We start from the raw sequence: 23,654 nt of genomic DNA on the forward strand, positions 1-23,654 counted from the left end.
GTTATGTTAGCCCATGTACCTGACAACCACTGTTATGTTAGCCCATGTACCTGACAACCACTGTAATGTAAGCCCATGTACCTGACAAACACTGTAATGTTAGCCCAAGTACCTGACAACCACTGTAATGATAGCCCATGTAGCAAAAGATTCTCCCCAGGATCATCCATATACCTACTGCATCCATAACTACTCATGGTTCACCCATATCCCAGGTAACTTTTCATGGTTCACCCATATCCCAGGTAACTTCTCATGGTTCACCCATATCCCAGGTAACTTTTCATGGTTCACCCATATCCCAGGTAACTTTTCATGGTTCACCCATATCCCAGGTAACTTCTCATGGTTCACCCATATCCCAGGTAACTTCTCATGGTTCACCCATATCCCAGGTAACTTCTCATTGTTCATTCAAATCCTTTGTAACTCTTCATGGTTCATCTATATCCCTGGTAACAACTCATGTCCTGTCACCCATATTCCTAGCAACCACAAACGGTTCATCCATATCGCTGATAACTACTTATGCTTCACCCATATTCTTGGTAACCACTAATGGTTCACCCATATAACTGGTAACCACTAATGGTTCACCCATATAACTGGTAACCACTAAAGGTTCACCCATATACCTGGTAACCACTAAAGGTTCACCCATATAACTGGTAACCACTAATGGTTCACCCATATAACTGGTAACCACTAAAGGTTCACCCATATAACTGGTAACCACTAATGGTTCACCCATATACCTGGTAACCACTAATGGTTCACCTAAATAACTGGTAACACTAATGGTTCACCCATATAACTGGTAACCACTAAAGGTTCACCCATATACCTGGTAACCACTAATGGTTCACCCATATACCTGGTAACCACTAAAGGTTCACCCATATACCTGGTAACCACTAATGGTTCACCCATATACCTGGTAACCACTAATGGTTCACCCATATACCTGGTAACCACTAATGGTTCACCCATATAACTGGTAACCACTAAAGGTTCACCCATATACCTGGTAACCACTAAAGGTTCACCCATATACTTGGTAACCACTAATGGTTCACCCATGTACCTGGTAACCACTAATGGTTTGCCCATATACCTGGTAACCACTAATGGTTCACCCATATAACTGGTAACCACTAATGGTTCACCTATGTACCTGGTAACCACTAAAGGTTCACCCATATACCTGGTAACCACTAATGGTTCGCCCATATAACTGGTAACCACTAATGGTTCAGCCATATCCCAGGTAACCACTAATGGTTCACCCATATACTTGGTAACCGCTAATGGTTCACCCATATAACTGGTAACCACTAATGGTTCACCCATGTACCTGGTAACCACTAATGGTTCACCCATGTACCTGGTAACCACTAAAGGTTCACCCATATACCTGGTAACCACTAATGGTTCACCCATATATCTGGTAACCACTAATGGTTCACCCATGTACCTGGTAACCACTAATGGTTCACCCATATAACTGGTAACCACTAATGGTTCACCCATATACCTGGTAACCACTAAAGGTTCACCCACATAACTGGTAACCACTAATGGTTCACCCATGTACCTGGTAACCACTAATGGTTCGCCCATATAACTGGTAACCACTAATGGTTCAGCCATATCCCAGGTAACCACTAATGGTTCATCCATATACGGGTAACCACTAATGGTTCATCCATATCCATTGTTTACCACTAATAATGATGTCCAATTTGGTAGATATGCAATTTTAATCCTACAACAGATTCCAGTATTTCTTAAATGTGTAAGGTTCTCACTTAACGTCCACGTAAAACACCTAAATATCACGCCAAAACAAACACTGAATTACAAAGACAGGAATGTAGTGAGACAATTATTTCTGCCCCAATCATGACAATGAGGAATCCCTTGTGTGGAGGGCTGCCAAAAACAGGCATGTGTTGGCAAAGGGTCAGTTCGAGGGAAGTAGCAGACAAGCTTTTTATGGCGAGTGAACTCGTACCATAATTAGTTGGCTATTCCGGGCTCTCAACATCATTTGCTCGACGTAAGTATAACAAATGGCCCTATGCTGGTGCAAGGCAAAGCACCTTCCGTGGTCACTATTTGTCTGTCTGTGTGTCCTTCGGCACGCCATACCATGTAGTTGTAAGTCTGATGTAAAGGTGAGATATGACGTCATGTCCTGACAGTGGGTGTGACGTGGCAGTGTTTAGTACCCCTCGTTAAGTCTACCTGTCTTCTCACCTCGTTGCAAGTGGAAGTTCGTCCAACGTCTTTACCAAAGAGTCATACGTACAGCATGCCGACACTTTTGTTTGAAATGTTGTTGATATTTGTAAGAAGTATGTTAAAATGTGGTTGATATATGTTTTTTGTCAAGTAACAAAGGGAAATTATGTTATTTTATTGAAATCTATGACAATTACTGTGTGGAAATGATTGTTGGTTTCATAAACATTGCTGAAATAACCATCACTAAGATTATTTTAAATTAAATGTAAAAAAAAAAGCTTAAAGTTTGTTTGTTACTGTTCCTTAGTACCAAGGAAAATTAAATGCCCCATTCTTTATAAATGTCCAAACTAAAAAAATAAATAAAAAGTAAATAAATAAATACCTTAATTGTTGCTTGTATACCCCACTGGTACCTGAATGAGTAAATAAATGAAAATGGATAAATGGATTCTCCATTCTTTATAAAGGTCATGACTAAATAAATAAATGCTTGTTCTTTATAAATGTCTTCACAGTGACCAAATAAATAAATAAATAAATAAATAAATAACCAGAAGCTATCAATGGGAAAGCATCATGTGTTTTTTTTTTCTAGAGTTGAAATAAAACTTTATTATTATTTCTAAAACTTAAAAATTTTAACTTACATCAAGAGTAAGTATAAGTGGCAAAATGTAGAATGCACAGTGTCATTTAACTTATAACGGACAGGTGTTTTACTGTATATACACGAGAATCGACAGTAGCTGTTTACAATACACCAGAGACTAATAAGTAAAATGTAGCCTTAACAGACAATCGTGTAGCAGTTACAGACGGTCGTTATTGATGTAATGGTCGTGAGATATGGCTGACAGGTCCGCTTTGCAAATATGTTTTAGGATATATTGCGTAAAAAAAAAAAAAATTGGTAATTTTTCTGTTGCACATAAATAAACATATTTTTTTCCCGAAATGGGGAATCCCATTCTGTGAACTCTGTAGCTGTACAAGTTCTGATTTATTGATTTACAACATTGTCATCATAACAAGAAATGTCTCCGTACATGTAGTGTATATGTCGATGATTATTTATTGAATTTTCCGATTTCTATCTAATATATCAATTTTTTTCTTTTTCATGTGAGAAAAAAATTGATTAAAAATAAGTAGAATGAAGGTTTTGCTATTTGGGAAAAAAAATGTAAAAAGTTTACCTTTAGCAAAGTTATACAATATCATAATTATAAAATGGAATGTGAAAACACCTTTTCAACTTATCCATTTAAGCATAATCTTAATATTATTGAGTATAAGCTCATGAAAAGTCAACTTTTACTTAATTGTTTAGACCATAATGCTTTTTCAAATAAAAACATCTTTCAGGAACGGTCAGTCGTGTCCAATTGGCCATTGTCATAACATGAATCTAATGATGACCTGGCAAATAATATTCATTATAGAATGAATGTAAAAAGAAACTTACATATTTTTTATAAACTCAATTTTCACTGCCTGAAATCATTTTCTCATTGGAATTTTTTTTTTTAAATTGGTCCATTATGTGGTTGGTTTAGACAATTCCTGTATGTTAATTATCTGGCAGAATATGAGGTAGGGGTGTTATAATTATAGCTACATTGTTAAAAAAGAAATATATAAAAATTTCATAGTACAGTAATGTAATTACTTATGTTCAATTTCAGGGATACTGGATGTTTAAAAATTATTCCAATTAATTGACTAATTTTTTTAAGGAAAATAAATTAGAAAACCGGAAAATTAAAGACATAAATATTTCTGTGTTTTAAATTTGAGTCTAATTCTTTTCCGCATGTAAGAAATTTAAAGTAAACCAGAAGAACTGCTATGACATACAAGAACTGTTACATATTTGAAGCCGATTGAATCCGAGTTGTACCTAATGCTGGCTCTACATACTAAGGGAGGTAACTGCGGATATAAGCCAGAGAATGTAGAAGATATTGTAGCATTATTTAGTCCTGTCTTCAAAGCTGATGTCATTATTATTTTAAGCAGTTCTTCCTGGGAAAAAAAGAAAAAAAGATTTATGTGAAGATAAATAAGGCAGACAAGCACTTTAAAACTTTTTTTTTTTAATTAGAAGAATATTGTGAATTCTGCTTTATGTATGAAAGCAGCAAATTTATAACTGATAATTTGTATACAGAACTTATTCTATGCTTTCAATTAAATAGTTGTCTGGTGAACATTTTATACAGGTAGTCAATATAGATCAACAGAAGACCATTGTAGACAAGTAAAAAACACAGTTTCTCTATATGTAAAGAAGGTTTTTGTAGAGCTTGCTGAACATATATAAAGTTGGTTGTTTCAGACAGGTGGCAAGTAAGTCCAGGTTCCTTGACAGGTGAAAACCTGTACCTACTGTAGGAAAATGTCAAGTTTTAACAGGTGACCAATATACACAGGTTTTGACATGCTTGTTGTTGTCATTATGATGTAGATCCAGATCACTGTAATTAAGATAGTTAGTATAAACTGGTCATCACCTGTTCAGGTGGTGAAGTAGGACAGGTGGTCACTGTAGGCAGGTGGTCACTGTATGCATGTGGCCACTGTATGCATTTGGCCACTGTATGCAGGTGGTCACTGTAGGCAGGTGGCCACTAGATACAGGTTGAGTAATTAACCAGGTGAAAATATAAACATGTGGCATATGTAGGCAGGTTTAGGCTATATACAGGTAGACACTGTAGACAGGTGGTCATTGTAGGCAGGTGGCCACTGGAGACAGATTGAGTAATTAACCAGGTGAATATATGGCATATGTAGGCAGGTTTAGGCTATAGACAGGTAGACACTATAGGCAGGTTTAAGCTATAGACAGGTAGACACTGTAGACAGATTAAGGCTATAGACAGGTAGACACTGTAGGCAGGTTTAGGCTATAGACAGGTAGACACTGTAGACAGGTTTAGGCTATAGACAGGTAGACACTGTAGGCAGGTTAATGCTATAGACAGTTAGACACTGTAGGCAGGTATATGCTATAGACAGGTAGACACTGTAGGCAGGTTTAGGCTATAGGTAGGTATACACTGTAGGCAGGTAGACAGGTTAATGCTATAGACAGGTATACACTGTAGACAGGTAGACAGGTTAATGCTATAGACAGGTAGACACTGTAGACAGGTATATGATATAGACAGGTATACACTGTAGGCAGGTATATGCTATAGACAGGTAGACACTGTAGGCAGGTATATGCTATAGGCAGGTAGACACTGTAGGCAGGTAGAGGCTATAGACAGGTAGACACTGTAGGCAGGTAGACACTGTCGACAGGTTAAGGCTGAAGACAGGTAGACACTGTAGGCAGGTAGAGGCTATAGACACTGTAGGCAGGTAGAGGCTATAGACAGGTAGACACTGTAGGCAGGTAGACACTGTAGACAGGTAGAGGCTATATACATTGGAGGCAGGTTTATGCTATAGACAGGTACACACTGTAGGCATGTTTAGGCTATAGACAGGTACACACTGTAGGCAGGTAGATACTATAAACAATTAGACACTGTAGACAGGTAGACACTGTAGACAGGTAGAAACTATAGACAGGTAGACACTGTATGCAGGTAGAGGCTATAGACAGGTAGACACTGTAGGCAGGTAAATGCTATAGACAGGTAGACACTGTAGACAGGATAGGCTATAGACAGGTAGACACTTTAGACAGGTAGACACTTTAGACAGGTAGACACTTTAGACAGGTAGACACTTTAGACAGGCAGACACTAGTCAAGTTAATACTATAGACAGGTTGACACTGTAGGCAGGTTTAGGCTATATGCAGGTGGCAGCTGTAGGCAGGTATATGCTATAGACAGGTAGACACTAGGCATGCTTGGGCTATAGACAGGTAGACACTGTAAACAGGTGGCCACTGTAGGCAGGTAGAGGTTATAGACAGGTGACATCTCAGTGGCCTAGATAGACAGAAGATATTTCAGTGGCCACTGTAGACAGGTAGATATATTATAGACAGATGATATCTCAGTGACCACTGTAGACAGGTGATATTTCAATGGCCACTGCAGACAGGTGATATTTCAATGGCCACTGTAGACAGGTGACATCTCGGTGGCCACTGTAGACATGTGACATTTCAATGGCCACTGTAGACAGGTGATATTTCAATGGCCACTGTAGACAGGTGACATCTTGGTGGCCACTGTAGACAGGTGATATTTCAATGGCCACTGTAGACAGGTGATATTATAGTGGCCACTGTAGACAGGTGATATTTCAGTGGCCACTGTAGACAGGTGACATTTCAGTGGCCACTGTAGACAGGTAACATCTCGGTGGCCACTGTAGACAGGTGACATATCGGTGGCCACTGTCAACAGGTGACATTTCAGTGGCCACTGTAGACAGGGGATATTTCAGTGGCCACTGTAGACAGGTAACATCTTGATGGCCACTGTAGATAGGTGACATTTCAGTGGCCACTGTAGACAGGTGACATCTCTGTGACCACTGTAGACAGGTGACATTTCAGTGGCCACTGTAGACAGGGGATATTTCAGTGGCCACTGTATACAGGTGACATCTCGGTGGCCACTGCAGACAGATTCTTTAATGTGTACTATAGGATGAATGTAAGACTGAAATACATTCTTACTAACATCAGTCAACATCATTATCAGTCTAGCACAGTTATATAAAGAAGTTATAGTACTTAGAAAGGGCGGAATTAATCGAGTAGTTTATTATTCACGGACGTAAATTAGAAATCGGCAAAAAAGTACATCGTACAGTCGTTATAAAACAACGAGCTGTTATCATGGGATAGGAGGTGTTTTCTCTAGTGTTATCATGTGTTTGTCCCTCCGAAGTAAATCTCCACTAGGTGTCGTACCTGTCAATAATTGACCATCCCTAGATTACGACTCAGGTGTTTAAAGCAGAGACGGTTTTCTTAAAGTTCATCTTCTGCATCATTAATGGCTGCAATGCCGAAACCATGGAAACAGCTCCTCCGTCACTGTAGCGGAATTCATAACTTTTAAAGTTAGTTTGGATGCCTGCTGATGTGAAATGCGTAAATTTGATAGAAGTTTCCATTTTCGTTGTAATTGAGATGTTCTTAGTTTCTGTTTCTTTATCTATTGTTTTATTTGTTTGGTTAAATAGGACTAATGGTTGTATGCATGTGTGTGATGATGAGATTTTATAAATGTTTAACAAAGGTTTGAATAAATATCTAGTTTACGCTTTTAAGTCTCATATAAATAAAGGTTAGAAGGTTTCTGGTTTTATCCGGAGGGGGGGGGGTGTTATCATATTAACAGAGGTTGAATAACTATCTGATTTACTGAGGTGTCATAGGGTTTAAATAAATTTTTCATTTACTGAAATTGTCATATCAATAACGATTAAAGTAGATGTTAACAAGGCCAGTTCAAATGAAGATCTAGTTCACTGACAATGTTATATTATCGGAAGTTGGCTTGGTATACCAAAGTAGCATTTGACACAGTCTCCGTGACCTGGTCTCCATGACAACCCTTCGGTATATTTTAGATATTGCCACTATAATTAACAAAAATTTGTCGTCGTTGTAATGCCATTATAGACGTTAGATATTTCACTGGATAGCTTATCTCTGGTGGAGTACTCACATTTTAAAAGATGTGAATTTAAAAAAGAGGGTTTTGTAATTGAAATTTCAAGTTACCCTGTCTGAAGTTTTAAAATAATTGCTTGCCGTGCTTCTGGTAACAAGATTATAAAGCATAGCATTATGGGTAAATTGATGCAGGATGTTGGTCCGTTTTTTGTGATTTGGTACTTTGTGAATGTTTCCAATGTATTTTATTAACAAAGTTAATGAACTTCGTCTCAGAACTGTGAACCTCTCCCTCAGCGAAGAGTATATCTTCCAGCTTTTAGGTAGAACCAGCAGACTAGGAAATAAATCTCATGCATTCTGTAAAACGTGAAAGAAGGTAACACAATAAATTTATCATTCTACAGGATTCGGCAGGAGTGTAAACAGAAATGTAGCATGGTCGTAGAAATGTTTGACGTACATGAAACATTGTAGAGAACGAGATGATGTGATCTGTCCCCCTGATGTATAATCACTGAAAATGGATCTCTCTGGTCCCAGGGGAGGATGTTGATTTTCGATCATTAAATACAAATACCTTTTGTACACCAATTTCTCATCAAGATGCGAGTGTCGGTAAAAACAACAGAATGAAAGATGTCTGGTAATCTACCAGCAGTCGGATGACATCCTTACTAATTCCTACGTCTATTACTCATGCGTTTTTTATCCTCCATTTCCATAGAAAGAATGGAGCATGTGATGAGAGAGAAAAGGCAAACTCTGATCACTTACACCCCAGTTTGGTAGGCTGATAAATAAATAAATGCTGAATTTTAAGTTTTTTGCTAGAAAGAAATATTCAATTCACTGAGTTTTGTAATTAATTTTCATTTCCATTTGGGTTTAGTACCTGTTTGTACCTTTTTAGAATCGGTTGCTATGGAAACCATTCATCACATGGTACACCTAACTCAAAGGTCAAGGTCACCTCAAAATAAAAGTACAAGTTGATTACTTTGTGCAAATTAACTGAAGTGATATACATGATTAAACCTCCAGTTTAATGACAATACATTTCATTAAATAACTCTGATATATAACTTGTATAATTGCTATGGGGAAGGTAGCAATTATGAAAAAAAAGGAGAAAATAGATGAATGAGGTTTAATTTTAGTTTACATGACTTTAAGCCTGCTGTATAGGAAGTGCATCAATATTTGTGACATCAACAGGAAAATGAAATGTACTACAGATGTACTGTTATGCTCATATTTGCTTTTTCATTTTTCTTTTTTTTTTCCATTTTTTCCCCTTTTTCTTTTCTGTTTTGCAAACCATCAAATAATCATATTTCATCCATGACCCTCCTACCATTAAATAATTAATAATTGTAATGACTAGTTATAAAAAATGTATTGAATTGATGTCAAATTTCAGATATATAGGTTTCCCTTGATTCCCTATTGTGTATGTTGAAGCACTTCAATGAAATATTTCATTCTCTCAAAGCATTACCAATATCAGTGTCTGTTTAGATAGGCGTAATATATTTCTCATTCTCCTAACATCTGTCAAAATGTGATTTTTGATAGATTTTGTTTGTCCTTTTGTGCGGTCTGAATTTGACAGGAAGTCTTTTTGTAGTCTTTTCTCTCCTGCCTGTATCTACAGATCAGAAAGAACATTAAGATGTCTGTGTAAGGACTAATACAGGCTACAGCGTTTGGTAAAAGCTGGAGTGAACTATTGTCCTGTTTAAGAGATAAGAATTAACCTAGACCTACTGCGCTGTTATGTGATTTAGCTTTGGTTAGGATCACTGGACATGTAACAACACCAACAATGTACTTTACCACTGACTGTTACAAGTAACTCAGGAGAGGACTAAACAATGGTCGGTGTATAAACATTGGTCAAAGTTATAACAAGGCTTTGATTACCCTTACTTTCACACTAGCCATTCAAACATCTATATGACAAAGATTCTACTCATGTTTACTGTTCCATTATCATCCATTATGGGGGTCATGATAGCTTCATCAGTTAGAGCGCTGGTGACGTAACCTCAGGTGAAGGTCTAAGGTGCGTGGTTCGACGCCCCCTACCTGTGTAGGTTTGTGTTTCTGGGAAGCTGAGAAACGGGCCAGTCTGTGCTGTCATGGTTGTGTCCTTGGGCAAGACACTTTAACCTTATTGATCTGGGTGGCATGTGACAGGCCTCCAGTTTGATGTTCAATGAGGTAGTCACTGACTACTACAAGGGGACCCTGCCTAAAAATTAATCTGGTTGTTCAAGGCTGTTTGCTGGGTTTATCAGCTTATAAACCCAGCAAATGAACAAACCATTATCATCTTGGTTACATTGCAAGCTTGGCCTCTATCTGAAATTTAGCTTCTGGTTGTTTATAATTTTACATTCTTGTAGAAGCCTTTATTCTGTTATCTGAAATTTAACTTCAAAAATTAAATCAGAACTCTTCAATGGATTACTGAGATATAATTTGTTTACAAATCTTGCCATGTTTCCTTGACAGCCATCACTTGAGCAATGTTTAGTAATTTTCCTTAGAAGGAAAGATATCTCAGAAATTGTTCTTTTAGGTTTTGATATTTGTGAGATAAATGTTATAGCATATCTGTCTTTTTCATTGAAGAAAAAATTCAGAAGAACTATAAGGCATTAGATTCAGCTTTTTGGCATTGGGAATGTTTTACTTGTTGAATGTTCAATGACCTTGAAACCTAAAGTCAAAGGAATAAAATGCATTTAATTTTTTTTGTTTTAAGATCTTTCTCTAATGCACCATAATGCTGAGAGTAGTATTATGGAGCTTATAGATAACTGGTATAAAAGCTGTCAACCTTGAAATTTCAATTCCAAGGAATGAAATGTATTTAATTCTTTTTTTTTTAAACAACTTCCTCTAATGCATTGTAATGCCTAAAGTAGTGTTGTGAAACTTATAGCTAACTAAAATAAAAGCTATCAAGCTTGTCTAAATGAATATGTGTGATCCACATTCATAAGGCACAAGCATCAACCAGTTATTTATCAATAAATTCAAACAACATCATCTTATGAAACATAGCCTTTTCACAGGCATCACTATACATACAGATAGGATAAGCATTACAGGCCCCTTGTGACACTTGTTTCCAAAAAAAAGAAAAGATGGATGAAATCTACATGATAAGTTGATATGCCGGTCTGACAATGTTAACGTGTTAAGGAACTGTTCCTGTCTGAAATCTATAATTGATGAAGGTTTAGTGCCTGACTAGCACTTTTAGGGGTTGTTGAGGTCATGTAAGGGTCAACATGTCTATGGCCGTAGTACATTATAGTGATATCAGATATAAGGACTATATGTCCAGGTCTAGCCAGCAGAGGGAGCTATTCATCTCCTGATAATGTTTAAATTTAGAACTGATGGTGTCAAACCCTATCAATACTAAATATGATCTTGAATACAATGTTACAGTTTTTGCCATTCTTTTTTGGTCAATTCATAAAATCGTAAAAATAATTTATGATTCTGTAGTTTTCACTTTTCCAGGTTGTTTGGATTTGTATGTAAATTTGATTTCAGATTGTATTTTCTCAACATGTCCATATGTAAAACAAAGATAAAAACATCATTGGAAAATCTCTTCTGGAGCCCCATCAACTCCAACACCCGCCACCCCTCACCCCTCACCTTCCATCCTCCACCCCTCACCCTCCATCCCTCCCCACCATCCTTCCCCCACCCCTAATCCCCCACCCCTCACCCCCATCCCTCATCCCCCACCCTCATCCCCCACCCCTCACCCCCATTCCTCATCCTCCACCCTCATCCCCCACCCCTCACCCCCATTCCTATCCCCCACTTCTCACCCCCATTCCTCACCCCCCATCCCTATCCCCCACCCATCACCCTTCATCCCTCACCCCACCCCTTATCCCCACTCCTCACCCTCCACCCCTCACCCTCCACCCCTCACCCCCCAACTCTTACCCTCACCCCTACCCCTCAGCCCCACATCATTAGTCTTACAAACAAAAGGGCTGAAGTGTACTAAAGGAACATTGATCAGTGCCAACATCACAACCAGATATAGATTCGCTATTCTTTTACTGAAGGCAAATCTTTAATTTTGTTTTAAATCATTTGAATGTTGTAGAGAGCTCCCTCGGCGTTGTACAGCCGTGACCTTTACCCAAGACGAACTCCATGTTCTTGTCGCAGACAAAACTGGGGACGTGTACCGATATAAAGTAAGAGATGAGGACACAAAACAAAACTCTAAGTCTGAAGATGATAACAAAGGGGCACAACTCATGCTTGGACACCTCTCTATGTTGCTGGATGTGGTATGCTATCCTCAAACCTTCTATAATCTACATGTATATAATTTTATCATGTTTTAGAAACAAATAATTCATTGTGAAATCCGTAGAGAGTAATTCAGATATTTGTGCAATAATATCCAGATTTCTCCCTTAAATCATCTGCAATACCCTTGTTAAAATGAATGGTTTTTAGCCAAACATCATCAGCTGGTTGGCTATTCAAATCACCCTATGTCCGTGGTCTACAGTCCGTCCATATTTCCCTATATTTCTCAAACTTCACCTTTAGGTTCCCATAGTTGTGCCAAACTAATTGTGATTTTTGATTAGGAAAACAAAATGGCCTACAGAAGGCCATCTTGAATTTTGAGATTTAAATATTTTTATTACTATTTCTTGAAAAGCTCTAGATGGATATGTCTTAGACATCACCTGTAGGTTCCCCTTTGTCCCTAGTTGAGCCAATTCAGTTTTGATTTTTGATCAGGAAAACAAAATGGCCAATAGGCTGCCAATTCATATTTTGAGAATTGGAGATTCTTATCGCTATTTCTTGAAAGTACTAAAGGGATAATTCTCAAGTTTCATATGTAGGTTCCCCTTGTTCTGTGTCAAAGAAAGAAAGCTTTGAACCTTTTGATCACAACCATTTATATACATGTATATAAATTTGTCAAATGCATAGTGAGTCCATATTTGGGATGTAGTTCAATATTATCTTAACAGTACTGTGACCTGACTCCAGTGCTAAGAAGTCTAACATCAACTTTCTCTCCCCTATCTCCAATACTTGTTCAGCTACCTTTGGATTTGGTCTGGTTAACATCCTACCAACAGCTCTCATCATTTAAGGATGGCCTTCTCTGCATGCATGTCGGGTTTGTGTTTTGGGAGGCTGTGATAAGTTTGTCTCCTTTTGATAGTGTGAAACTGATGTCGACCTTATAGTGCTACCTCACTGAAGCATACAGCCAAAGGTTCCCAGCAGGACACCCCATCTGGTCACGACCCAGGTTATTAAGGATTTCTGAAGGGTCAAAGACATACACTTCTTTTCTCTTTGGTCAATAATGTGAGAAAATAGAATATATTGAACAAAAACTGAATAATGGCATCTGCATTGTAGTTTTTTTTCTTTTCCAAAATGACATTCTCTATATTTAAAAAGAAGATACAATGACTTTTACCTGTTCTTACAGGTATTGACTCAAGATGACCAGTACATTGTGACTTGTGATCGTGATGAGAAAATCAGAGTCAGCCATTATCCCAACTCCTACAACATCCATACCTTCTGTCTGGGACATAAAGGGTGAGTATTCTGTCTGGGACATAAAGGGTGAGTATTCTGTCTGGGACATAAAGGGTGAGTATTCTGTCTGTCTGGGACATAAAGGGTGAGTATTCTGTCTAGGACATAAAGGGTGTGTATTCTGTCTGTCTGGGACATAAAGGGTGAGTATTCTGTCTGGGACATAGAGGGTGAGGTTTCTGTGTGTTGGGACATAGAGGGTGAGTATTCTGTGTGTCTGGGACACAAAGGGTGAGTATTCTGTCTGTCTGGGGCATAAAGGGTGAATATTCTGTCTGGGACATAAAGGGTGAGTATTCTGTCTGTCTAGGACATAAAAGGTGAGTATTCTGTCTGTCTAGGACATAAATGGTGAGTATTCTGTCTGTCTAGGACATAAATGGTGAGTATTCTGTCTGTCTAGGACATAAAGGGTGAGTATTCTGTCTGTCTGGGACAGAAAGGGTGAGTATTCTGTCCGGGACATAGAGGGTGAGTATTCTGTCTGGGACATAAAGGGTGAGTATTCTGTCTGGGACATAAAGGGTGAGTATTCTGTCTGGGACATAAAGGGTGAGTATTCTGTCTGTCTGGGACATAAAGGGTGAGTATTCTGTCTGTCTGGGACATAAAGGGTGAGTATTCTGTCTGTCTGGGACATAAAGGGTGAGTATTCTGTCTGTCTGGGACATAAAGGGTGAGTATTCTGTCTGTCTGGGACATAAAGGGTGAGTATTCTGTCTGGGACATAAAGGGTGAGTATTCTGTCTGGGACATAGAGGGTGAGTATTCTGTCTGGGACATAAAGGGTGAGTATTCTGTCTGGGACATAAAGGGTGAGTATTCTGTCTGTCTGGGACATAAAGGGTGAGTATTCTGTCTGGGACATGAAGGGTGATTATTCTGTCTGGGACATAAAGGGTGTGTATTTTGTCTGGGACATAAAGGGTGAGTATTCTGTCTGGGACATAAAGGGCGAGTATTCTGTCTGGGACATGAAGGGTGAGTATTTGGTCAGGGACATAAAGGGTGAGTATTCTGTCTGGGACATAAAGGGTGAGTATTCTGTCTGTCTGGGACATAAAGGGTGTGTATTCTGTCTGTCTGGGACATAAAGGGTGAGTATTCTGTCTGTCTGGGACATAAAGGGTGAGTATTCTGTCTGGGACATAGAGGGTGAGTATTCTGTCTGGGACATAGAGGGTGAGTATTCTGTGTGTTGGGACATAGAGGGTGAGTATTCTGTGTGTCTGGGACATAAAGGGTGAGTATTCTGTCTGGGACACAAAGGGTGAGTATTCTGTCTGTCTAGGACATAAAGGGTGAGTATTCTGTCTAGGACAGAAAGGGTGAGTATTCTGTCTGGGACATAAAGGGTGAGTATTCTGTCTGGGACATAAAGGGTGAGTATTCTGTCTGGGACATAGAGGGTGAGGTTTCTGTGTGTTGGGACATAGAGGGTTAGTATTCTGTGTGTCTGGGACACAAAGGGTGAGTATTCTGTCTGTCTAGGACATAAAGGGTGAGTATTCTGTCTGGGACATAAAGGGTGAGTATTCTGTCTGTCTGGGACATAAAGGGTGAGTATTCTGTCTGTCTGGGACATAAAAGGTGAGTATTCTGTCTAGGACATAAAGGGTGAGTATTCTGTCTGTCTGGGACTTAAAGGGTGAGTATTCTGTCTGTCTGGGACATAAAGGGTGAGTATTCTGTCTGTCTGGGACATAAATGGTTAGTATTCTGTCTAGGACATAAAGGGTGTGTATTCTGTCTGGGACATAAAGGGTGAGTATTCTGTCTGTCTGGGACATAAAGGGTTAGTATTCTGTCTAGGACATAAAGGGTGAGTATTCTGTCTGTCTGGGACATAAAGGGTTAGTATTCTGTCTAGGACATAAAGGGTGAGTATTCTGTCTGGGACATAGAGGTGAGGTTTCTGTGTGTTGGGACATAGAGGGTGAGTATTCTGTGTGTCTGGGACACAAAGGGTGAGTATTCTGTCTGTCTGGGACATAAAGGGTGAGTATTCTGTCTGGGACATAAAGGGTGAGTATTCTGTTGTATCATTTGATGGTGGATGAAGAAATCTCTTATTTCTAGGTCAACTGAGACAAAGTCTCAAGTGACCTAATCTTATCACTTTTTGTCTGTCGTCCGTCCATAAATAATTCACATCTTCGACTTCAATCTTCTCAATGAAATTTTGTAGAAACCTTCCATGGCTAACAGTCAACAAAAATTGTGAATTTCATGTTCCCAACCCTCCAAAGGACTAAGGGATGGGGCCAAAAGGGGTCAAATTGACTGAAATTTTAAAAATCTTCTTCTCAAGACCCAAATAAGGTAGAATCAGTTACTCTTCATAGATTGAAGGGTCTTAAGGTGCTTTACCAAAATTGTGAATTTCATTACCCTTGGGTCTCATGTTTGCCCCTGGGGAAGGTGTAAACTTTACTATAGTTTATATTGGGAACTCACATTTTTGGCTATGATTTGTTTCATTTCTATTGGAATGCATTCTAACTTGGTTAACATTTTTAGCATAGGATGACAGTTTGATGGCACATGTATGTCCATGTTGGCACTGACTGACCACCAAAGGCTGGTCGGTGGGGCCAAAAAGGGTCAGATCAACTGAAATTTCAAAAAACTTCTTCTCAAGACCCAAATAAGGTAGAATCAAATGTTCTTCATAGATTGAAGGGTCTTAAGGTGCTTTACCAAAATTGTGAATCTCTTGACCCTTAGGTGTCATGTTTGCCCCTGGGGAGGGGGTAAACTTTACTGTAGTTTTATGTAAGGAAATCATATTTTTGATTATCGTTTGTTAAATTTCTATTGGAATTCATTCTAACTTGGTTAGAATCAGCAGATTGGAATGACAGTTTGATGGTGTGCACATGTTGGCCCTGACTGACCCCCAGGGGCTGATGTATGAGGCCAAAAAGGGTCAAATTAACTGAAATTTGAAAAAATGTCTTAAATACATCTTAAGACCCAAAGACAGTAGAATTAAATATTCTTCATAGGGGCCAAAAAGGGTCAAATTAACTGAATTATTTCATAACTCAGGTGACTGTTACTGCCCATTAGCCTGTTGTTATGGATATGTATATTGAGATTAAAAAAATAATAATAATATTTTGTTGTCTTAAGATATATTAATTTTTAAAAACAGCATCTTATTGATTTCAGATATGTTACCAATCTTGTGTATGTGAAAGAAAACAACCTGCTGATATCCGGAGGAGGGGTGGGTACAATGGAGGAGATTTATTTGTTGATGTGACAGTCAATAAGCTGTTTACAAATATGAAAATAATTACAACCAAAATTGTATTCATCTTTACATCAATATTATTGCATTGGCCATACTGTTGGTTAGAATGACGGCCACATAACCACAGGTGAAGGTCCGAGGTGCGAGGTTAGACGCTCCTTACCCGCATCAGTTTCTGTTTCTTGAGAAGCTAAGAAACAGGCTGGTCTGTGCTGTCATGTTTGTGTCCTTAAGGAAGACACTGTACCCAAATTGCTCTTGATGGCATATGACAGGCCACCTGTATGTTGTACAGTGAGGTAGTCACCAACTACTACAATGTGACCCCTCATCAAAGTGACTCTGGCAGTTCACAGGCAATAAAACCAGCAAACAAACAAACATACAATACTGTCAACGAAAGATTTCCCTTACAAATGATCTTACATGGGTGGCTATGTCACATGTAATTTATTTAATGAATGAAGGTTCCTGGCATATCAAATTATTTAACGAGTTTGATAAATTCCATATGACAAAGTTGAAGATTCTGTTAATCACATGATTCATATTTATGAGAATGTAGGTGAAATCTCTTTAATATCTATGATCACAGGCAAGTTTTGAATCGGACAGTATGTACATGTTTCTCTCCATGCAGTGACAATCGTATGACATCATATTAATTGTGATGTCATAAATAATTGATGACATCACAATGGTGTTATATTGTCTGATGATATTTCTGACATTGTCATATTACATGGCTGAACAGGTCAGTTATGTTATGAAATTATATTTACAATCTCTGTTCGACATTGTGCTTATATTTACATTAATACATTTACAGCACTCTCACACATCAAGGTTTTACATTAACAGTAGAGCTTAGCCTTGTCACTGTGTTGATTGGGACAATAAAAATATTTGAAAACAAATGATAAAAAACGACCCTGAAAAGGCTGCTATCTGATGCTGCATTTTTGATATTAGCGTGTAGTGTTTTCTCAACGGATCTCTTTATAAAAAAAAATGTTGGCTTTTTCACAAACAAATGCAATCTGCCATTGGTTGATTTATTCTGTCATTACACGCTTCTTGAATTTGAATATGACGATTTAAAGTTTGACCATTGTAATGTAGATTTGTGTTTACTCGTTAATTGTCTGATGACGGTGATTAGTAACGAGAGTTACTGCCGTCGTAACAGTCGTCTCATCCTTTATTACCGTTCAGTCGTTTATTGTCATGTTAAACTACTTTATAATTTAATAGAGCGATCAAATGATGGCTAATTCTAGGAAAAATTGATCTCGACATTGCGGCTTGTCTTTCTGAATGGCAGATGATATATCTGTTTGTGTCTAGAAGGTTAATTTGGCCGACAATTGGAGACTCACGGTAATAAAATCTACCTATTGTTAGACAAACCTCGTGTTCGGTAAAATAACCTGGAAATATTTCAAACTTATCGATTAGTTTAAATCAATTTGTTTTACAATAGAAAACCTTTCAATGACGGGGTTTTCTGTGAATTGCAGTGTTTAACAGATGGGTTGTCTCTCTCTATATCACATCTATCTGACATACATTGTCAATCTAGACGTACACTCCCCGTTATTCTGGTAGGTTACATTTCATACTTCTGTAATTAAAACTATTCATTTAAGTGACAATCACATTTATTTACCCTAGTCGGTTAGCCCTGTGGCTGTCAGTGTGTATTGTATACAAATTACGGATTGGAAATCAATGGGAGATAAATGGTGTTTATATTTTTATCTCCGACCACTGAGAAAGCTGTCACCAGATTTGTTTGTATGGTTTTGGGTGATCATTTCAATGTATCTATGCTAATTATGAGTTGTCCGATTACATGCTGAAGACGAATCAATATGTCGCCAGATTGACAAATTATGAAGAAAAAGAAATATGATGCAGAGGTTTACCTTTTGTTAATCCTACTTTGCTGTTATTGATTTTAAATATATTTGCTAATTTGCACTTAAATCTATTGTTATATTTTTCTTTAGATATAGGATATTTGAAATTATTATTTTTTTTTTTTTTATCATTTATTAATTGAAGTTTTCAAATTCTTAACAATTTGTTTTAAAATAGATGGGGGATCTGATTGGAGTGTTGATTTGATACAGAATTTTTTTTTTTTTTAAAGAAAGAAATATTTTATTATGATGCATTCCTTTACCTCACTGTATTCCTTATGATCACATACCCCTGTTATAGCTACATACATTACATTCTATTGATGAAAGGATGCATCTTAAAATGAAAATAAGGTCATACTCTCGAATAAATTGTTTTAAAAACAAGAAATTATCTCTTTTGCAAGTTCTAAGAGCAAGAACATGTATATTATTTAGAGTTGATCCATTTTAATCTCGTGTTCTAGCCTCTAAAATAGGATTTCTCACCATTTTAGGAGACAGATTGTCCCACTATCCAGTCAGTGTTTTAGGGGACAGATTGTCTCACTATCCAGTCAGTGTTTTAGGGGACAGACTGTCCCACAATCCAGTCAGTGTTTTAGGGGACAGATTGTCTCACTATCCAGTCAGTGTTTTAGGGGACAGATTGTCTTACTATCCTGTCAGTGTTTTAGGGGACAGATTTTCCCACTATCCAGTCAGTGTTTTAGGGGACAGATTGTCTTACTATCCAGTCAGTGTTTTAGGGGACAGATTGTCTCACTATTCAGTCACTGTTTTAGGGGACAGATTGTCTCACTATCCAGTCAGTGTTTTAGGGGACAGATTGTCTCAATATTCAGTCAGTGTTTTAGGGGACAGATTGTCTCACTATACAGTCAGTGTTTTAGGGACAGACTGTCCCACTATCCAGTCTGTGTTTTAGGGGACAGATTGTCCCACTATCCAGTCAGTGTTTTAGGGGACAGACTGTCCAACTATCCAGTCAGTGTTTTAGGGGACAGATTGTCCCACTATCCAGTCAGTGTTTTAGGGGACAGACTGTCCCACTATCCAGTCCATGTTTTAGGGGACAGATTGTCCAGCTATCCAGTCAGTGTTTTAGGGGACAGATTGTCCCACTATCCAGTCAGTGTTTTAGGGGACAGACTGTCCCACTATCCAGTCCGTGTTTTAGGGGACAGATTGTCCAACTTTTAATCCAGTCAGTGTTTTAGGGGACAGATTGTCCCACTATCCAGTCAGTGTTTTAGGGGACAGACTGTCCCACTATCCAGTCCGTGTTTTAGGGACAGATTGTCTCACTATTCAGTCAGTGTTTTAGGGACAGATTGTCTCACTATTCAGTCAGTGTTTTAGGGGACAGACTGTCCCACTATCCAGTCCGTGTTTTAGGGACAGATTGTCTCACTATTCAGTCAGTGTTTTAGGGACAGATTGTCTCACTATTCAGTCAGTGTTTTAGGGACAGATTGTCTCACTATTCAATCAGTGTTTTAGGGACAGATTGTCCCACTATCCAGTCAGTGTTTTAGGGACAGATTGTCTCACTATTCAGTCAGTGTTTTAGGGAACAGACTGTCCCACAATCCAGTCAGTGTTTTAGGGACAGATTGTCCCACTATCCAGTCAGTGTTTTAGGGGAGAGATTGTCCCACTATCCAGTCAGTGTTTTAGGGGACAGACTGTCCCACAATCCAGTCAGTGTTTTAGGGGACAGATTGTCTCACTATATATCCAGTCAGTGTTTTAGGGACAGATTGTCCCACTATCCAGTCAGTGTTTTAGGGGACAGACTGTCCCACTATCCAGTCAGTGTTTTAGGGGACAGATTGTCTCACTATATATCCAGTCAGTGTTTTAGGGACAGATTGTCCAACTATCCAGTCCGTGTTTTATGGGACAGATTGTCCCACTATCCAGTCAGTGTTTTAGGGGACAGATTGTCCCACTATCCAGTCAGTATTTTAGGGGACAGACTGTCCAACTATCCAGTCAGTGTTTTAGGGGACAGATTGTCTCACTATATATCCTGTCAGTGTTTTAGGGGACAGACTGTCCCACTATCCAGTCAGTGTTTTAGGGGACAGATTGTCTCACTATATATCCTGTCAGTGTTTTAGGGGACAGACTGTCCCACTATTCAGTCAGTGTTTTAGGGGACAGATTGTCTCACTATATATCCTGTCAGTGTTTTAGGGGACAGATTGTCTCACTATCCAGTCCGTGTTTTATGGGACAGATTGTCCCACTATCCAGTCCGTGTTTTATGGGACAGATTGTCCCACTATCCAGTCAGTGTTTTAGGGGACAGACTGTCCCACAATCCAGTCCGTGTTTTAGGGGACAGATTGTCCCACTATCCAGTCCGTGTTTTATGGGACAGATTGTCCCACTATCCAGTCCGTGTTTTATGGGACAGATTGTCCAACTATCCAGTCAGTGTTTTAGGGGACAGACTGTCCCACTATCCAGTCAGTGTTTCAGGGGACAGACTGTCCCACAATCCAGTCAGTGTTTTAGGGACAGATTGTTCCCATATTCAGTGTTTTAGGGACAGATTGTCCCACTATCCAGTCAGTGTTTTAGGGGACAGACTGTCCCACAATCCAGTCAGTGATTTAGGGACAGATTGTCCCACTATCCAGTCAGTGTTTTAGGGGACAGATTGTCCCACTATCCAGTCCATGTTTTAGGGGACAGATTGTCCCACTATCCAGTCAGTGTTTTAGGGGACAGATTGTCCCACTATCCAGTCAGTGTTTTAGGGGACAGATTGTCCCACTATCCTGTCAGTGTTTAGGGGACATATTGTCCCACTATCCTGTCAGTGTTAAGTGGACAGATTGTCCCACTATCCTGTCAGTGTGTAGGGGACATATTGTCCCACTATCCTGTCCATGTTTTAGGGGACAGATTGTCCAACTATCCAGTCAGTGTTTTAGGGGACAGATTGTCCCACTATCCAGTCAGTGTTTTAGGGGACAGACTGTCCCACTATCCAGTCAGTGTTTTAGGGGACAGACTGTCCCACTATCCAGTCAGTGTTTTAGGGGACAGATTGTCCCACTATCCAGTCAGTGTTTTAGGGGACAGACTGTCCCACTATCCAGTCAGTGTTTTAGGGGACAGATTGTCCCACTATCCAGTCAGTGTTTTAGGGGACAGACTGTCCCACTATCCAGTCCGTGTTTTAGGGACAGATTGTCTCACTATTCAGTCAGTGTTTTAGGGGACAGATTGTCTCACTATTCAGTCAGTGTTTTAGGGACAGATTGTCCCACTATACAGTCTGTGGTTTAGGGGACAGACTGTTAATTTTTCTATACAAAACTATACCAATAATGTAGACATGTAGAACACTGAGCTCGTCAGGCTGAACAACATAATCTGATGTTTGGTGTTTGTTGTATTTTCCAGGAAGGGGAGATAATTGTGTGGACCTTGAATGGGGAGAAATGTACGGAGGCCATTTGTAATGATGAAAGTCAGAGGTCATCGCAAGATCACGGTGACTTTGGAGTGAAAAAGCTGTCCTATGACCAAGGCAGTGGTGTACTGGCCGCTATTTGTTATGGGTAAGATGTGTTTGGAATCTAAGAAGATCAATTTGACATAAATTCTAGTAACAGATGATATTTCTATTATCACACCAAAATGTCTGGATTAAATTGCTGTACTGATATTGTTTTATTGCAAAACTAAGACTCTCTGACCTATTACATTAGAACCCCTCTGTAATAACAATGTCTGACTTTGTGACACCAAAAAGCACAGTATATGTAAATAACATTAAGCGGGAACCAAATTTCATATACCTTAAAAATTTCACAAGCTTTTTAGCCCTTCAATTCCTCCCATCTCTCTTTCCCTCCCTCCATCTCATCTGTCCATCCAAACAACATCCATTCAAAACTTATTTATATACTATTGTAATAATATCTCATTTCAGAGACTTAAATGCACAAGCATGATAATTGCTTCATTATAATTTCTTATGTATTTTTTTCCTGTTTTTGTAGATGTAGTCGAGTGTATGTGTTCAAGCTGGAGTATTCTGAGTCGGGGGTTTCATTGACAAAGTCTGTTACCATAACAACAAGTGAGGAACCATGGGATATCTGTTTTGACAACGATCATCAGCTTTGGGTCCTGCAACCCATTGAAAGTCACTTGGCCAAGGTGTATGAATGGAGCAAGGATGATAATATGGTAGGGAAATTATAATTATGTCAACAAGTCAGCAAGAATTATGATATATGCCAACATGTCAATGGTTTTTATGCTTTATATCAACATGTCAAGGGTAGTTATGTTGTATGTCAACATGTCAGTGGTTTGTATGCTTTATGTCAACATGTCAGTGGTAGTTATGCTTTATGTCAACATGTCAGGGGTAGTTATGCTTTATGCTATTATGTCAGGGGTAGTTATGCTTTATGCTATTATGTCAGGGGTAGTTATGCTTTATGCTATTATGTCAAGGGTAGTTGTGCTTTATGCTATTATGTCAGGGGTAGTTATGCTTTATGCTATTATGTCAGGGGTAGATATGCCATATGCTATTATGTCAGGGGTAGTTATGCTTTATGCTATTATGTCAGGGGTAGTTATGCTTTATGCTATTATGTCAAGGGTAGTTATGCTTTATGTTATTATGTCAGGGGTAGTTATGCTTTATGTTATTATGTCAGGGGTAGTTATGCTTTATGCTATTATGTCAGGGGTAGTTATGCTTTATGCTTTTATGTCGGGGGTAGTTATGCTTTATGCTATTATGTCAGGGGTAGTTATGCTTTATGTTATTATGTCAGGGGTAGTTATGCTTTATGCTATTATGTCAAGGGTAGTTATGCTTTATGTTATTATGTCAGGGGTAGTTATGCCATATGCTATTATGTCAAGGGTAGTTGTGCTTTATGCTATTATGTCAGGGGTAGTTATGCTTTATGCTATTATGTCAGGGGTAGATATGCCATATGCTATTTTG

At 38.7% G+C, this 23,654-nt stretch overlaps 1 protein-coding gene across 1 annotated transcript in view; it reads left to right on the forward strand.

Annotated features, from left to right (window-relative positions):
• LOC117336009 (tRNA (guanine-N(7)-)-methyltransferase non-catalytic subunit wdr4-like) overlaps nucleotides 1–23,654 on the forward strand; it is a 151,600-nt gene that overhangs the window by 122,712 nt on the left and 5,234 nt on the right. Inside the window, exons 4-8 of the mRNA XM_033896330.1 lie at nucleotides 11,997–12,186; nucleotides 13,365–13,477; nucleotides 16,652–16,709; nucleotides 22,085–22,242; nucleotides 22,687–22,876. Coding sequence (XP_033752221.1) covers nucleotides 11,997–12,186; nucleotides 13,365–13,477; nucleotides 16,652–16,709; nucleotides 22,085–22,242; nucleotides 22,687–22,876 — 709 coding nt within the window. The remainder of the gene's footprint in view (nucleotides 1–11,996; nucleotides 12,187–13,364; nucleotides 13,478–16,651; nucleotides 16,710–22,084; nucleotides 22,243–22,686; nucleotides 22,877–23,654) is intronic.

The sequence above is a fragment of the Pecten maximus genome, chromosome 10, assembly GCF_902652985.1.
Source record: "Pecten maximus chromosome 10, xPecMax1.1, whole genome shotgun sequence".
NCBI classification, from domain to species: Eukaryota; Metazoa; Mollusca; class Bivalvia; order Pectinida; family Pectinidae; genus Pecten; species Pecten maximus.